Below are 18,804 nucleotides of genomic sequence, written 5' to 3' on the forward strand. Positions count from 1 at the left end.
TCGACTTATAACAGTTTATTTAGTGACTGTTCAAAGTTACAAAAGCATTGTATAATGTGATTTAAGACTGTTTTTCGCACAAACCAGAGTAATATATTCCAAAGGATCCAGCAGTACTATTAAAGAACAAATGAAATCTTCCTTGCAGGTATTCCTTGGTTAATGACAGCAATTGGGATAGGAGTTTACATTGCTACATGAGGTGATTGTAAAGCATATCATATGCTTAATACTTAGCAACAACAATTTGGCATTTGTAGTTGCCATCATTAAGTGAATTCCACACCACTGTTAAATTAGAACCTTACATGGTCACATTTGGTTGCAATCTCCTGCCAGCTTCTTCATTGACTTTGCTTATAGGAAATTGTCAAAAATGTTCCATGCATGGAGTTGTAGGGTAGTACATGGAACATATTATATCAAACCTGAAAGAAGGATTTTGTAGTGTTTGATTAGATTCAGACTCCAGAGCTTAACAACCAAATTCAACTCATTTTGTCTTATTCAGGATTCCTGCTTCAGTAGAATTTAGCTTTCATCATTGCTCATGGATAGATCGGGCCATAAGATCGGCAGTGAAAGAAAGTGAGAGAAAATGGGACAAAGAGTAATTTGAAAAAATATGATTACAGATATTTAATCATTATTCCCATCAGAAACCAAGTGTAAAGGATGTAGACTAAAGCCATTCACATGTAAGAGTTTTAAGAAGGGATTTTGAAAGGAGATAACATTAACCAAACAGAATAGATTAACAAAGTATAGCTATTCTTGCTTTATAAAATCTCTCCTTAAAACATAATCAGAGTACTGTTAACGAGAGAAAATGAAAATAATGCCAGGTTTGCCAATAAGAAGAAAAAAAGATTGTGGATGAAATGTTAGCATTTGGCCACAAGATGACACTGGATGGCAGTTTAAATCAAACCTCTGATGAGAAATTTACTGAAAAATAGATCTAACAACAAAAAAAGAGAGATTTCGTTACAATAATGATTAAAAATAATCTGGTAACAACAAGCTCTTTTATCAGCTTTCCTTTTGATGATTAAAAAAATCTGCTTTCATGAATAAATGATGAGATTAAGACATATTAGTTTTTTGCTTTTTAATGCTCTTTAAGATTCATTCAGTGCTAGTTCTTGTTTTAATTATTTGATAATGTGGAATGTGGCATTTTGCTGGTTCACTGTGAATCAAAACAGAAAGATGGGAGAGAGCTGAGAAGAAGCTGAAAACTCCTTTTCAAGTTTATAAAATAAATGGCAAACTGAAATAAGCATGTGCTATATGAATATTCATCATAACACAGGGTGTATAAGAGGCCGTTTGGTACAATGTGAAGGCATCACACTAGCAACTGGGACACTGTGACTTCCAATCCTGCCTTAGGCACAAAGCCAGCTGGGTAACCTTGGACTTTCTCTCAGCCCTAGGAAGGAGGCAATGGCCAATTACTTCTGAAATCTTGCCAAGAAAACTGCAAGGACATGACCAGGCAGTGGTCAGAAATCAACACTGATGGCAAAGATGAAAATGTTCACACACACACACACACACACCTCGCAGCACCAAATATCAACCTCTGAACAGCATATTGGGCAGGGAAACGGAAAAATATTTTTAAATGGGTGAGAAATTAAGTTCTTCTTAAAATAACATTTTCCCTTCTCATCTCAATTGATCTGCAAGTTTAAAATAAATTAAGATGTGAGCCCAAAAACCTGAAAGCAAAGTCTAATGTTTAAACACAGAGTTTTCAAACAGAGAGGTTTGAAGGGTGAGACAAAGGGAGATGATGGTGGTAGTAGCAGCAACAAGCGGCTTTGTAGCTGGAGATAACAGAGCTAGGAAGACTCTAGGGACAACAGTTGACTCTCATAAACAGCCTCTGGGCTGCAGGTTGTACATCTTTGTCATGAAATAATGTTTTGATATGTGTGTGAAGGAGACCTCTAGCCCTCCAGTTGAGGCATGGGTTCATCTATAAGTAAAAGAAAGTAAGATGTTATATGCTGAAATGCTATTGCCAGCTCCAATTATATGCAATCTCATCCCAGCCATATTTGTTGATTCATTTAAATAACTGGGTCACAATACTGCCATAAGGGGTACTCTAGCTTGCCAGGTAAGGGTTTAAAAAATAATAATAATTTAATAAACTGAAGACCCACCTGTTTCGGCTAGCCGGCCTGGCATTACTCGACAACTTATCCACCCCTAGGTCATTTTTAATTGTTAATTTTAGTTTTTAAACTATTAATGTTATTGAGGTTTTAACCTTTTTCAGTATTGTAATTATTTATTTATTTTTTACCTCCTCTGTATGACACTGTGTTGACTGTTGCTTGTGTACGTCGCCCGGAGTCCCTGTGGGGAGAGGGGGCGACTAATAAGTTTAATTAAATAAATAAATAAATAAATAAATAAATAAATAAATACAGGTCTATTCGATCCAACTCTCAATGACTCTGGACAGCTCAAAACAAATTTAAAAATTGCAATAAAACCAGTAAAACATAAATCTCAACAATCCACTAATATGTCTTGGCCAGTGAAAAATAAGTTGTACTTAAGCTGGTTATGGATTACCCTTCCAGATATGGTCTTTTTGTGCCATTGTTTATTCAGATTATAATTACTACTTGAAATTCTCCTATGTTTCATTTAATGACAATCATAAAAGAAAATGTAATAATGGTATCTGACCATGGCAAAGGACAGAAGCCAGTGTCTTGCATCTACAGATCATGCCTACTGTGCTCCAAAGTAAAGACTAAACTGGTGGTATGTCCATTTACAGGTAATCTTGAGTGGACCAGAATGTAAGTCATTGCAAAACCCTGCTCAAAACTCACATTTTACATAGATCCTTTGACTGTTTGAAGAGGGCTGTTTTGGACTGTAAGGAGTTCAGGACAGGGATCTAAACGTCCCTCCCCTCTCTTTCTCCCCCCCCCCCACATTACTATGAAAAAAAAGTCTTCATTGTTGCTCAAAAGAAAAAACATAATTGGACATGAAACAAAATGTTGGATTGCTTCCTTGCTTTTTTGCAATCCTTTAGCATGTGATTGCCTCATTTTTAGAAAATCACTTGAGTGTACCTAGAATTATGTTAGCAATACCCTATGTACCATACACTTTTGAAGATACAATATGAAGGTCTAGTTTAAAAACAACATAACTCATGCTCTTTGATGCAAATGAGGCCAAATTGGGAGCAAAAAGAGACTTTAACATTCAGAAAAAGGAGATGAATAGTACATGATTAGATGGACATTGCTTGCTCTATTATTAAAAATAAATCAGTTCTTTTGTTCTGATGAACCTTCTGCTCTATTTGCAAGGAATTATATTAGCAACAGAAACTGTAAGAAGCTGTCCAATAAATAAAGCTAGGCAATAAAATAATGAAGGCCTATTTAAAACCTCATTTGGACAAGAACAAACAAAATTCTATATTTTTCAGTTATGAGAAACAGTTAAAAACTGATCACAGCTTTAAACTGTGATTCAATGTATTAATCCAATTAAATTTTCTACATCAGCTATATTATTTATAGATTTAGAATATGCTACATAATAATCCATAAACTGTAATCTTGATTCTCTGATAGAAATCAGTATTTTCTCCAATGTCAAAGGAACATTATTTTTCAGAATTAATATATGCATATACATTATAATCCAAAGATTGGTTTCATGCACTGCAATAGCATATTTCTGAAAAAAAGCTATATTAATTTCCAGAATATATTTGCTAATTCTGACTGCCACATTTTAAGGACGTTGTAAAATTGGAGTGAGCCTAAAGAATAAACTGGGAAAAATGATGCCTGGAAATTACATTCTTCAAGAAGCAATCGATAAAAGTAGATATTTTTAGCTTGAAGAGAAATGAAATGCAATAAATTGTTTTCAAATTTATTTATTTGTGACTATATGGAAAGTCAGAGTTGTAATTGCAAGTACCCTTCCCGGAGGAATTCTAAACCTCTAAAATTTTGTAATTCTAAGTAATATTACCAGATCAGGGATGCAAAGATAGCACCAAATTTCACTTTTTGTTGTCATCCTGTAATCATCTAGATTTTTGCAGCTCACACCTAATAATCTAATCATACCCATTTTGTGAGACATAGCTATAGGTTTGGTTTCTAATTAGATGGAGGCAGCTATCAACAATGGCTCATTTGGAAAGGCAACTGCAAAAGAACCATCTAGAAGGACAGATCATTTTGCTGCCTTTTTAATTTAGCTGCAGAAGAATCAGTCAGCTGAGTGCAAGCAGGTCATGCAGAAAAACAAATAACCCAAACATATCCTAACCATCGCTGTATTTCCCATACAACATCACTTGAAAAACATCTTGCAGTGTATAATATTAAGTTGACACATTTAATAAGTACCCTTTAATGCAGTGCTTCTCAATTATTTTCTGACATGCCCCCCCTAGGAAGAAGAAAACATTTCGCGCCCCCCGCGTGACTGTAAATAGTATCATTTGTCTATAAAATTGATATAAGTACACCTCTGCATAACACTGTATCCTTATTAACGTATAAGAGAATAAAAAAAGAAAGAAATGTGGATCAATTTACAACAAAGAATAGCTTTATTAACTGTAGCAGAAAAGATTTAAAGGAGCACAGGATTTAAAGGAACACAATATTAAAAAAAAACTTTAACCTGCAAAACAAAAATATATAAAATAATTTGAGCTGAGCCCCCCTTTACGGAGCCTCGCGCCCCCCCTGGGGGGCCCGCCCCACTATTTGAGAAGCACTGCTTTAATGAGACTTAGTGCCAAAGCTATTTCTTGGGATGCAATGCCCCAAACAGACCACAAGATGGTACATTTTACTATACTCTCATGAACTGCATTTTCTTTTGTATATTTCTTTTAAAAAGCTATTTTACTGCCATCTAGTCTTGGAATTTATCCTCTTCCTCTTTGTTTGCATTTTGAAACTTAACATTTTTAACTTTAAACTTGGATAACATATTTTTTAAAAAAGTTTGAATACCGGTAGGTTTATTTCTAGTGAGATTGGTATATTTCCATAGAAAAGTTCAACTACCTAGTCATATGTATGACTCTATGCTACATGAATAGTCAGAAGGTTTCAGTATTGAAGCTATTTTGCACTTTTATTTTTTAATTGCCAGTACAGAAAGGCAGACTCAGAGGAATAGTGGAGGATGGGGTGGGGACTGGCATGCTCTGGTCCATTGCAGGTCTGTCTCATGCATTGGATTTATGAGTTGGATGAAATATGTTTCAAATAATATGTCCCAGATAGTGGGAACTACCACTCCAAAGAAGAAGGCAGGGTTAGAGTTGGGAAGATCCAGAAAAGATGCTGAGATCTACCACCTTCACCCAGTATGAGTTCAGCGTGTCCAATTGCAACGTGAGATACTGATCCCAGTTACAGAGTGTTTAGGTTTCAGTTACTGCAGTTAAAGTTGGTGCCCCAGCTAGAGAGTCTCGGAGCAGAACAGAAATTAAATAAAACTACTGAATCTAAGGCTGAAGAAGCTTCTTGAAACGTCTTAAAAGAAAGTCAATTTGCCTCTTGAAAAGGACTTTTGGGACAACCATGACCTGGATGACCGAGAATCTCCATAGACATTTACTGATCCTAAACGGAGCAATTACTTTTTCACAGTAACGTACTATGTGACGCATGACTTGACTTTGTTTTACACCGAACTAAAACGAGCACTTAAAGGTGGTGTTCGTGTATTGCTGACCCTCTTTATGTAGATCTCTAACATTCAGCGGACAAAGATTCGCAAAACGTCAGAAAATTTCCCATGGGGGGGGGGGCGGAATTTCACAACCTTGCAGGTTGCCACTCACTTCCTAGGAATGGAGACCGCCGGACTCAAGGCTACCTACATTTGAGGCGGCATCTGCAGTGCAAGTAGCCTTCAAAGCGCCCCAGCCGTCTCTTCTCAGGGTTCCGGATCTCTGGCATTTCTCCGGTAGGGAAAGCGAGCGCCTAGAGCTGGCGAGCCTAAAGGGGAAAGGCGGCTGAAGGCAGCCAAGAGAGACGTCTTCCCGCTTGGCGCTTCCACCTCCTTTCTCCCCCTGCCGAGACAAAACGGCCCATCAAGCCAAACCTCCCATGCCGCTTTCTCGCTCCTGCAGGGAGACCGGGCAGGCCGGAGCGCGGGCATCCGCGGATGGGCGAGCGGAGGGCACGGCTGCGTTGAGGGGAGGAGGGGAAAAAGCAGGTACGTAGGGCGCCCGCCCGGAACCTGCTTGTTCCTCTCCCGGTTCTCTCTGCATCCCCGCTTTTAGCTAGAAGGTGGGGGGGGGGGAAACATGGCGTCAGCCGTGAGGGAAAAGCGGGACGGGCAAGAGCAGTGGCGTGTCCAACCCAGCTAACCTCGAGAGGCGGCTGAGAGGAAGAGCGGCGCTCGCTGAGGTGACCGGACTCGCTTTTCCGTCTCCTTTAGCACAAGTTCGGCCTTCTCCTCCCCCTCATTTCTCTGCGGCCCTGCTCGCCTCGCGCCGCTCCACCGCCGCACAAAGCAGCTAGACGGGGGAGGGGTTGGTGTACGTGTGGAGGTGCTCTCTTGCCCCCCGGGCGTTTGGCTTTGGCGCAGCCTTGGCATAATGGCCCTTTCCCCGCTACTTGCCGAAACCCCCGGTATCTTTTCGTGTGCGCGCGCATTTCTTTCTCTGTGCGATTTATGCCTTGGCTGGAAGTGGCGGGGGGCGGGGGGAGGGAAGCCTTTTCTTTGTTGTGGCTCCTGCAGTTGCCAAGTGAGGAGAGGCGAACCGAGCTGCTCTTTTTTAGTCGGATCGTAGCTGCTGTGTATTTTTAGGCTACTGGCAGTTTTTGTCCATTTATTCATGTGCCTTGAAAGCCCCAGCCCAGCCTGCAAGTCGTTGCAACAACTCTGAAATATAAAGACAGGTAAGGTGATCAGTTAGAGCTGATGTGGATGTGAAAAAGGAGCGAAGTGGCGGTGATGTCGCTTCTGGAATCGGCTCCTCAGAGTTGTGCTTTTAAAGGTAGAGTTTGATGCCCCAGTATAAGCCAATGATGAAAACAATGAATCACACTTTCTGCATATCTGAATGGCACTGATGCACACGTGTTCCTATTTTCTGGTTAACTGGCAAGAACAATTGCTATAAACAAAAAGTTGGTTTTGACCAGTGCTATATATATTTAAATTTCCACAAATCTTCATATGTAATTATACCGTGATGTCTGCTACAAATCTCATAGATTGAAGATGGTCTTTGAAGCCTATGCCAGTAGCCCACTTTCTTACTTCAATATAAGTATGAAAGAATTTAATATGTAACTGATTTTGCTCTCTAGACAGTTAATTGTGTTGGTGTTTTTCTGTTCTATTAGATAAATATATTTATTTTATATCCCAGCCTTTTTGTCGAAAATGCCTTTATCTTCCCCATAAAGAATGTTTAGATTCTGTGAGGTCCATGACTGAGTGAAGAACTGAAAATATATTAATAGATGTAGTCTAATCCTTTAACAATAAGAATGCTTTCCAGATCACAGTAACTCTAAATTTAGTGAGCCGTCTGTTGCCAATATAATTTGATCCAAAAGTTTGTCTTAAGAAAGAAAACACTATTTTTTTAGATGCCAGATCATGGCTTCAGAGGCACACTTAATCCCTCTAAAGAATTTTAATACATAGATCTGTTTACAACTCCACTATATATTATACCCTTACATGTACATTGGAGCTCACATTTTAAAAAGTGTTCTCCTGTAATAGCTTTGTTGCTATTGCTTTTGGGAAAAGGAGTCATTTTCAATTGCTTTCCTGACAGGGAGAGCAAATTGATTTTCTTAGTTGATCAATAGGACAAATGAAATTGGGTAATGTAGGATACTAGGGTCTGTTGCAGTGAAGAAGCGAGTCAGGATTAGAGATGTGTAAAACATTTTGAAATATTTCGGGCTTCAAACACTCCATCTTGGAACAATTATTTTCAGATAGATTTTTCTAGCCTCATCAAAATTCCGATACTATTTCAACCCCATTCAAAACGGATCAAAACAGAACCGGAACATTTCCAATAAAGGCACAACAGCTATTTTTAAACTTGATGATTTCAAATTTTAAACATTTCACACTTCACAAATCAGGATATGACACAAGAACCTGTTGGGTCAGTAAACCTCAGAGAAGGTTTGAAAGGCACATTACGTGTCCATGAGCATCATATTGCTGGTCCCTGGTTCAAGCAGACCATGGAAAATTCAGCAGGGAATGAAGTATGGAGAAGGGGAGATAAATTGTTTATAGTATGTGTTCCCTTGAGAGTCAATATCATACTGATTTACATTTATCGTGTTACATGGTATGAAAACCAGTATTCCGAAGAGCATTTATTAAGAAAGTCTTACATTTCTAGTTTCTACGGGTTTTGTAAGAGAAATCATATTAAATATTATAGTAGAAAGCTTGGAAATTGCACTTAACTTTTTTTACTAATAGGGAAAATTAAAAATAGGGCTAGAACAAGGTAATAAATGTTATAGCTATCTTGATAGTTCTTTATTGCTACAGAAAAGACAGTTCTCGAGAATATATGACACTGTAGATTGAAAAAGGCTAAAAGATATGAGAAATGGTTGTGGGAACTGGCTATGTCTAGTCTAATGAAAAGAAGGATTGGGATAACAGGATAGCTGTCTTCCAATATTTGAGAACTGTCACTAAGATAGGGTGAACAATCTATTCTGCAAAGCATATGTGGGCAAGACAAAAAGTAACTGATGGAAACTTATCAAAGAGACTTTCAACCTAGAACTAAAGAGAACTTTCCTGACAGTGAGAACAATTAATCAATGGAATGGCTTTCCTTCAGAAGTTGTGAGTGCTCTAGATGTTTTTAAGAACATATTGGACAAGCATTTGTCCACAGTGGTATAGGCCAGTGGTCACCAACTGATGAAAATTATTTGCATTTTTTATATTGCACTAAATACTCTTTATCTTTTTTAAAAATCCATATTAGTGGTCCGTGGGATTTAAAATTATGAATTAAGTGGTCCTTGAGGTCTGAAAGGTTGGTGACCCCCGGTATAGGCTTTCCTGCTTAGGCAGGGGGTTGGACTAGAAGACTTCTAAGATCCCTTCCAACTTTGTTGTTCTGTATTCTGTAGATTCGGGACAAAGCACTATAGTAAAGATTATTGAGTTTTTGAAAGAATGAACAGAAGCGCTGATGTTTAAAGTGAGGCATGCATGCACAGTTTTCTAAAAACAAAACAAAACACCCCACTGCTTTATTGGCAATATTTGAAAAAAAATGCACTTTTGGTAAAATTGCTTTCTTTTTTCTTTTTTGTTCTTTCCTCTTTAGAAAAATGAAGTTCAGCCAACATTTGAGTAAATAATTATGGGCCCAGATGTACCTCTATTGAATGACCACAAGCAAGAATTCCTGTTAAAGCGATTTCCACAGAGCATTTTGGGTGGCCCTCAATTTAAATTAGGATACTGTGCACCTTCTTACATCTATTTAAATCAGATTCTTCTCTTCTTGATACCATGGATTCTAGGTGGAATTGGAACGCTTATGTATCAGTTAAATGTTCTGCAAGACTATTCCACAGCTGCACTTTCTGGAGGACTAATGCTTGTTGCAGCTATTATTGTTCAAGGAATAAACTTGTATGCCAGGCAAAAGACTGCACCCGTAGAAAGAATGCATGTCCACAATATACTAACAGAGGAAGATGAGTGGGAGTTTTCTAGCTGTATAGGTTTAGAGACAATCAAATTTATTATTCCAGGCAAAAAATATATAATTAATGTGTTTTTTCACTCACTTGTTGCTGGAGTACTATGTGGCTTAGGAACTTGGTATTTGCTGCCCAGTAGAATTACCTCTTTATACGGAGATAATATTGGAACAGCTGTGGTGATCTTCTTATTTGGATGGTTGACAGTGTGTATTGGAGAATATTCCTTAATTGTTAATACTGCTTCAGAGACAGCTACTTATCAAGCACTGGACACTTATGAAATTGTTCCTCTTATGAGACCATTCTACATTTTTGTCTTCATAGCAGTGGATCTTGCTCACAGGTAAAAAAATTACAAATAATGACTTGTGCTCTTAAAAGGATATCAATCTAGCTTTGTAAGTGACTTGTTTGATGCACATGGGCTTATTTATAGATAATGAAGTAAATTTATAATACAGTGAAAGGTGGGCAGAGTTGTATTGAATCTTTTTCCATTCTAGAAATAATATTCTCTTCTGCTTCCATTTAGATTTGTTGCTGATGCTGCAGCTTTAAAGTTGGTCAATCAGGTTATGCACATCTTATTTTTGTCGTTGCCTCTTTTATGGACTTTGGGGATTCTGCCTCCTTTGGATGCACTTTTTCTCTGGGGAATGGAACAAGTGCTGGAACTTGGGCTAGGGGGCTCACCTATGTCAAATAATGTAAGGTAAACATTATTTTACATAACTTCAATATTTCCAGATAGTTAAGCATGTTAGCAACAATTTAAAAACCTTGTAGTATCTCAAATGTGAAGGTATTTATTCTGGCATACGTTTTCATGGACTATGACCAGTTCATAGTCATATAATTATGGAGAGGCAGAATAATCCATTAGTGAAATCAGGTGAGATTGCCCAGATTTTATTTTCTGGTGATTTCAGTAGTTATACTCCACACATATAAATCATTTAGCCTCTTATACAAACAACAGACTGAATAAATATAGCAGTTCATTTGTCTGATGACATTTCTACAAAATATTATTAAAGCTGCTGAGATTCTGTATAAAGCATAGTAATTCAGTTAGTAACCTTATATACCTTCTCATATAAATGCAAGTATCCTAGCTTGCCTTCAGTCCCGAGTCCTAAACTGTAGATTACTTCTAATAGAACTGTTGAATAGATAAATCAATTACCATGGGAGGTATAAACTTCATCTGAACTGGTTATGTTCATGCAGAAGCTGAAAGGTCTTCTATTGTGGATGCTGTAATGGATTCTTGTTTGGATTTAAGAGTTATGCAGATTGTTTTCCCAATTGTGTAATTTTATGTGGGCTGCTAAGATGTTAAACCTTTAGGCCTTTGCTTGATCTGTATTTTCAGGACTGTATAGCATGATGTCACCACATTATACAGAACATATATAATTGGCAGAATCTTACAGAAAGAGAAATTGTATATCTATATCTTTATTTCATAAACCACTCATCTCCCTCCGAGACTGGGTGGTGAGTTTAGTTAAGTGGGGAAAAGTTAGTGAAAATAGATGAATTATTTGTACAAATTCTTTCTTTCATATACATTATTTTTTTTATTACAGACTGCTAGCAATGTTTCTCATTTCTTTGGGAACAGCTATTGCATCTTACTTCATCCCTAACACGCTTGGTGTGGTTCTGTTCATGACTGGATGTGGATTTATACTAAGTCTTAATCTAAATGAGATTGGATTAACCTTCAAGTACACTATGATCAGCTGTTTAGCTTCCAGCAAATTTAAAAGCACGTATTCCTGTAGAACACAATTTATATGGAAGGAATTAATGTTCTATTTCATTGTACTGACTTTTGCTCTTCTGGAAGCTGGCTTATTGCACTTCTTCCTTGGTTTTCAGACATTTTCCAAGACTAGCCTACAGGGTGTTATTAGTTACATATTGATAGTATTGCTTCTTGCTCAATGGATTCTCAGAGAGATTCAAACAGTGTATTTGTTCGGATTGTTTCGAAATCCCTTTTATCCAAAAGACCTAATGACAACGAATGTGTCCGGAAGGAAGGAAAAGAACCTCAAGAAAATTGGTATGTTAAGGAAGATTTTACTCACTTTAGGTAAGAAATTTCAGTTTCTTCTTTTATATAAGTACAAAAAGAGTAAAATGCATCTTGTGAAATTATGAAATGTGTTTAGAGCAAGGGGAAAGTGGTGATGATCAGATCAGAAACTGACTAAAAGCTTATTTCCAAACTTTAGTTCCTGAAATTGATTTCTTCTCCCACCTTAAATTTTTTATAGTGTTAAGTTTAATCTAACATTGAAAGTGGTTTGCCTACAAACTTTGATTTGGGGGGGGGGGGCTGAAAAGGTTATGCACCTTTCTCATATTCAAACAGATGATGTAAATTCTGAAGTAAATTCTGGGGAAATAATATTTGCCATTAGACAATGCTAGTATTATAGTTCATACAAAAATACAAAATTAGTTGAAATATGTTGGATCATGTGACTTCTCATTTATTAACTATGAAAAGGAAAATTGTTACCAAATATGTAACAATATATTATTCAATTATTAAAATGTTGCGGTTTTCTCAATCTACCACTTTTCAAAAGTTAGGGATAGAGTAACAGTTTGATGTTATATAAGGTTTGAAGCTAAAATTTATTTGATTTGATCATTTAGATATTAAATTTATATTATGACTTAGTATTGCTTTCTGAAATTGAAAGATCCAAGAACTGAAATGATTATGGGACATCTGATTGCTGCAAAGACCTCTCACAACATTTTAGAATTCTGCATGCCAGGAAGAATTTTTAGTATTCCATTTTCCAAAGTACTACATTACAAACACTAAAGAGCATCACCTTTATTTTTTTGTCAGTTTATACATATTCCACCGTTCCCTCAATAAGTGACATTTGTAAAAAAAAAAAAAAAACATGAGAAAACTTTATAAATTATTCAGTCTTGTTGCTTCCCTTTTTTACCTTGCCAGAGAATTTGAAAGGGAAATCAGAAACAAAATAAAAATCAGAGACTCATACAAAAACTGAATAGAGTTATTTATGCAGTTGAAGGTTTTATACATACTGCATTTTTTGGAGTATAAAACGCATCTTTTTCCCTCAAAAAAGAGGGTGAAAATCTGGGTGCATATTATACACTGAATACAGAATTTTTGGCCTACTGAAACCGTGCCCCCTTTGCAAAAAATGGATGTGCAGAGGGTTTGGGAGGCTTGCAAAGTGCTCCTGGGGACTAGGGAGGGGAAAAATGAGCAAAAACCAGACAGTTTTTGCTTGTTTTTGCCTCCCCATCCCCCAGGAGCACTCTACAAGCCTCCCAAACCTCTGCAGCCCTTTTTTGTGTGCAAAAAATGGCCAGTTTTTGCGAAAAATGGATTGTTTTTTGCTTGCTTTTGCCCTCCCCAACCCCAGGAGCACTCTAAACTCTCCCAAAGCTCGGCATGCCCCCCCCCCTTTTTTATTGCAAAAAACCAGGGTGCAGAGGGTTTGGGAGGTATGCAGAGTGCAAAAACTTTTTTTTAAATTTACCTCTTCAAAATCATACTGCCTCTTATACTCTGGTGTGTCTTATAGCCTGAAAAATACGGTAGTTCTTTGCCTAAGAAAAACACTCTTGTATTTTTTTATTTTTTTTTTGTAATTTCAGTGTCACCGTTTGCTATGATAGCATTTCTTTCCATAGACAGTTCTCTACATCAACTTTCATCCATATATATTTCCCTTGGATTTTCAAGAAGCTTTAGAATGGTAAATTTCAAGTATTTTATGTTTTTTATAGGATAACCCAATATATTGCAATGTAACCACTGAACCTATTAAATGAAAGACAAGAATTCGTTCTAATTAGAAATTAGTACTTGATTCCATGAAATTATAGAGAATGGGTTTTTTTCTGTATGTTAGGACCAATATTAAATTTAGGCACCTCTAGTTAAAAGGGTTTTGGGTAGCATTGCTTGACCTCAAACATGGCACTTTTTGGCTGCTGACACTAATACAAAAGTAAGGATATTTTTTTAGAATGACTGTGTATAGAATCTTTTAGTATTTGGTAAATATTGATACAATAACATCCCAAGACTTGTTATACTCAGCTCAGTGAATTACTACTGTTTTAATGAAGCATATTCAGATGCATACCACAGCAAGAAGCCACACATAGGTGAAACCTGGCTGAATTTGGATTCTAGAAAAGGTCATCCTAATTAGTATTTGGATAGGGAAAGCATCTATGATTTTAACAGCTGTTAGTTAGATGGGAAAATTTAAAAGCATACAGGTACCCTTCAGGTAATGAACATTTGTTCAGAAACAATTCGTAGGTACAACAGTGCTAAGGCTTACAGCTAGGGCTCAAATTCATTGCCATCACAGTGTCCCCTCAGTCATGTGATTGCAATTTGGGTGGTTCAGCAACAAGCTCACAATTATGAGGGTTGCAGCATCTTATGGTCATTTGATTGCCATTTTTGACTTTCGCTGCTGCCTTCCCACAAGCAAAGTTAATGAGGAAACTGGCAGGTGATTGCAATTGGCAATCACGTGGCATTGCACCTAAAAACAACATCAGGGAGTACCAGAGTGCCATTGAAACTCAGTGCAGTTATGTGACATCACTCTTTACAATCACAATACTTAGCGACAAAGTTCCCAGTCCTAATTACAATTGTTAACTGAGGACTACCTGTATTGGAATAGGCCAATGTCTTATGATATTATAATTCAATTAATGTGTCCATGAAAAAAAAACCTCAGTGGAAATATCCTTGAAACTATCAGGAGTCAAACCCAGTATGAGGGAGACTCTGTTATATAATTCTATGTCTGCAAATTTCCTATATATTTCATTTATTCTCAAGTATGTTCTTATTTTTCTGATAAGAATATGGAGTATCATGTATTTCCACATGTTGAAGTTAGAAATTGAAGACCATAAAATGTAATAAAATGGAAAGAATCATAAAGTAATATTGTTACACGCACACTCGCACTCCATTGTTTGCTTTGATGCCTGGACTTCCATGGGATGCAAAATCGTGGAGAGGCCAGTAGGTTTTAGGCGATATTATTTTATTGTTCTGAAAAAAACAGAACAATGGGCTTGATCAGTCATGAACTGTAAAGTGTATTTTATATCTGTATGATGAAACTGCAAAAATACTTGTTTTAGGTGTGGCAAGATACAGAGCATGCTCTGTTGGATATGGTGGTAGTGTCTGCAGTGCAGTTGCTGGTGTTCACTACTGATCTCTGGTGGAACAAAAGCATTGATACAGGAATTAGACTCCTGCTGGTAAAACACTTTTATTTATCATATTTTACTTATGTAGGTTGAATCCCAATTTGAGCAACAAACTGATAGGGAACCAAGGTGATAGAAAACTACACTTACTGGATAAAAAAGTCTATTTAAAATAAAAATACAACAGTGGAATGCAGTCCATTAATACGACTTGCCTCCAGAAGTTGTGGGTGCTGCAACACTGGAGGTTTTTAATATGAGATTGGAAAACTATTTGTCTGAAATGGTACAGGTAGTTCTCAACGTACGTCTACAACTGAGCCCAAAATTTATGTTGCTAAGTGAGAAATTTGCTAAGTGAGTTTTGCCCCGTTTTATAACTTGTCACATTTGTTAAGTGAATCACTGCAGTTGTTAAATTAGTAACATGGTTGTTAAGTGAATCTGGTTTCCCCCCATTGACTTTGCTTGTCAGAAAGTTGCAAAAGGGGATCACATGACTTATGACTGCAACCATCATAAATATGAGTCAATTGTCAAGCATTCAAATGTAAATCACATAACCATGGGGAAACTGCAATGGTCATAAGTATGAAACATGGTCATAAGTCGCTATTTTCGGTGCCATTGCAACTTCGAACAATCACTAAATGAACTATTGTAAGTCGAGGACTACTTGTATAGGGTTTCCTGCTTGAGCAGGGGGGTGGACCAAAAAAATCTTCCAGGTCCCTTCCAACTCTGTTATTCTAATTATTTTATTAGCAAATATAGATTTTGTTGGCTAAATTGGATGATAGATGATTTTCATCTAGAATCCCAAATAATTTGCAGTCTTCTCTGGAACAGACTTTGACAGCATACTGCAGATTCATGTAGGTGTGCATAACTGATAGAGGTTTTTGTCAAATTTTAGAGTCGAGACTATTCAAATTTTAAGCCTTTCAGTTTGAATTAAACTCTGTGACATACATCCCAATTTGCCTACTTCAGTCAATCTGGGAAAAGCCTTCTGATTTTTCAAAAGCAGCTTCACATCATTCTCTATTGGCAAAGTTAATTTCCTCTTTCTACCCTCCCTTCAAAATTAATTCAGGTTCTTCAATTGAAGTTCAGAAAACTTGAGCTTCCTTCGCTAATAAAAGTTCAGGGTCTTTCATGAACACTCCAAATGCTTTAGAAAAATGAAATCCCATGAAGAAGCATATAAATGAAGGAAATACATTATTGCTATTTCTCTCTTATTAGGTTGGAATTATTCGGAGTCGGCTGTTTCAATTTGTTTCAAAATTGCAATTTGCCATTACTGTTCTCTTGACATCATGGACAGAAAAAAAACAGCGGCGGAAATCCACAGCTACTCTGATTACACTGAACATTGCTTTTTTTCCAATTGTATTGGCCATCATAGTGCTCTCTTCATTGCTTTCTTCTCCCTTGCTATCACTTTTTAGTCTCCCAATATTTTTGATAGGCTTTCCAAGACCAGTCCGAAGCTGGCCAGGACCTGTGGGCATGATGACCTGCATAGGTCCTGATGCTGTATATTATCAACAGATGATTCCAAGTTTAAGGACTGCATTGCAATCAGCATTCTCAACAGGCAGGTTAGGTAAGTTAAAACATGGCTCATGAGACCAACTGATTAAGTATCCATGAACTTTCCCTCAATTGCAAAGGAATCTACTGCAGGTTTCTAGACACAGCAGGACTGATTTACAGGCTCTTGCATGATAATCTCATAGATGTAGGAAATTATTTGCTGCTATAATAATCTGAGTGAAATTTCAGTATCATAGAAATGAAAATAGAATTTCTTCATATCCAACAAACTGATGCTTTGGTTTGCTTGTAGATGGTATCAGGTCCATGACCTTAAGGTAGCCTACATGTATTCCCTCATCCAATTTAATCCCTACAGCAAAATTTTAAAGATAATTTGAATGACAGCAATTAGCCCAGAATTCAACCAATGCAGCTGAATGTAGATGATGAATTTGACTCTGTAATGACCGGGGAGAGCAAAAAGAGAGATGTTTGAAATTTCCACAACTAACCAGAGAAATAAAAGCAGGAGTCTGATCATTAGGGGCTATATGTTTTAAAATATTTTTTTAAACCCTCTGGTCTTTAATGGCATCCTTGTCTAGGTTTTCTTAGCAGGGTATCATGTTATATTTTCATACTGAGCATATTTTTATCCATTTAGACAGCAATGTAGATTTAAGATTATTTTTCTATAAAAATGGTAGCAAGAGAATGCACTCTCCTTGCTCAGCAGTCCTAAAAAGGCTATTTAATTTTAATGACATAAAGGCAGGTTTCTTGAATTCATTTTTAGGCTATTCTGAAACTCAAGATTTTCAGCTGTAATAGTTTGGGCATGACTGGAAATTACTAATTACTGATACATCTCTAATCTGAGCCATTCAGTTGCTTCAAATTGTGAGATGAGTGACAAATAAATAATAATGATGATTACAGGTATACCAAAGAAAGAATTGATGTAATATATTATACACAATAGTGGTTTTTTGCATTAATATATATTTGCAATTAATATTTTACATAAAATAGATATTTCAGGAATAGTATTTTTATCATTATAAGGTTCTATTTGTGTTATAAAACCACCATATTTACTACAATTCCTAAGCAGTAAAATCCATGAAAAAATGCAAGCTCTGTTAATAGCCATGTATCTAGAATTCATATTTATAATAAGCTTCAGGTAGTGATTTTAAACTGAACCCACAATGCAGCCTGGTTTGTTTATATAACACTTTTCCAACTTGTGTTATTACATTATATGATCAATTTTTATTAAGATGTGGACAATATATATCAAAATATTCTTGAGTAAAAACAAATCCTTATTTGGGGATTCTTGTTTCCAAAGGTTTCTGTTCACCTGGATCCCACTACCTGTGCCGATTTCAAGACAGATTAATATGGATCCTTGTTTTAGAAAGAGGCTATACTTACTGTTGTCTCAATATCAAGGCAAGTAACATTGAAAGCGTGTGTTGTTTTGCTGTAGTTCCTTTACATATTAGTAGAAATCACCATACTTCTTAAATGTACAACATATATATGAACTAGTTTTCCAAAAAAACCTGAGAAGAGTTGAAAATAAAAGCTTACCTGATTCACTTAAAATCAATTTAATTTTTTATTAAAAACAACAGCCATTTCCGCTAGCTTCCATTTAAGAGGTTGTTGTATTTTCTGACTACATATTCCATACCCTATTATTCTCTCAAATTCCATGTTTAGAAACTAGCCAAAACCCTAGGCCAGTGATAGCGAACCTTTTTTGGCTCGCGTGCCACAAGTGGGGGGAGCGCAGGGGGGATCAAGTGTGGGCGTGCCGCACACATAATGCAACGCGCAACCCCCCCAGTGCGCATGCACGCAAAACGCGTGACCCCCCCATTTTTACATGTTTTTTTGCCCTCCCCATGCTCCAGGGGCTTTATAGGAGCCTGGGGAGGGCGAAAAGAGAATCCCCTGACCCCCCGGAGGCTCTCCGGAGGCTTCAGGGACTGTCCAGAGGCTTCCCTGAAGCCTTCGGAGCACTTAAAACCACCCTCCGAGCAAACCGGAAGTGTTGCTTGGAGGGTGGTTTTAAGTGCTCCGAAGGCTTCAGGGACGGTCCCTGAAGCCTCCGGGGGGGCGGGGGAGGCTCTTTTCGCCCTCCCCAGGCTTCTATAAAGCCTCTGGAGCCTGGGGAAGGCGAAAAATAGCTTTTAAAAAGGTGAACTCAGCTGGCCAGCGCGCG

At 37.2% G+C, this 18,804-nt stretch overlaps 1 protein-coding gene and 1 long non-coding RNA gene across 7 annotated transcripts in view; one reads left to right on the top strand and one right to left on the bottom strand.

Moving 5' to 3' along the window:
* Window positions 1-6,682, bottom strand: LOC309383528. Of its 2 annotated transcripts, none has more exons than XR_014173865.1 (4): window positions 6,405-6,682; window positions 5,912-6,103; window positions 2,321-2,373; window positions 1-1,987 (listed from the first exon to the last, which is right to left on the bottom strand). It is a non-coding gene; the product is annotated as an uncharacterized lncRNA (long non-coding RNA). The 2 variants fall into 2 exon arrangements; XR_014173866.1 differs by having other exon boundaries at window positions 5,912-6,029; window positions 6,405-6,646.
* The window catches only part of PCNX4 (pecanex 4), a 23,611-nt gene continuing 10,586 nt past the window's right edge, over window positions 5,780-18,804 (top strand). The window contains exons 1-9 of one of the 5 annotated variants that reach the window (XM_081936184.1): window positions 5,780-5,997; window positions 6,164-6,249; window positions 9,374-10,101; window positions 10,291-10,470; window positions 11,351-11,862; window positions 13,428-13,528; window positions 14,952-15,074; window positions 16,272-16,635; window positions 17,923-18,026. In XM_081936184.1, coding sequence (XP_081792310.1) covers window positions 9,410-10,101; window positions 10,291-10,470; window positions 11,351-11,862; window positions 13,428-13,528; window positions 14,952-15,074; window positions 16,272-16,635; window positions 17,923-18,026 — 2,076 coding nt within the window. In that variant the 5' untranslated portion in view covers window positions 5,780-5,997; window positions 6,164-6,249; window positions 9,374-9,409. Of the gene's footprint in view, window positions 5,998-6,090; window positions 6,250-6,301; window positions 6,444-6,834; window positions 6,939-9,373; window positions 10,102-10,290; window positions 10,471-11,350; window positions 11,863-13,427; window positions 13,529-14,951; window positions 15,075-16,271; window positions 16,636-17,922; window positions 18,027-18,804 lie in introns of those variants that run through there. The other 4 variants (XM_081936182.1, XM_081936181.1, XM_081936185.1 and 1 more) reach the window with 4 other exon arrangements.

The sequence above is a fragment of the Natrix helvetica genome (assembly GCF_964273705.1).
Source record: "Natrix helvetica genome assembly, chromosome: 1".
NCBI classification, from domain to species: Eukaryota; Metazoa; Chordata; class Lepidosauria; order Squamata; family Natricidae; genus Natrix; species Natrix helvetica.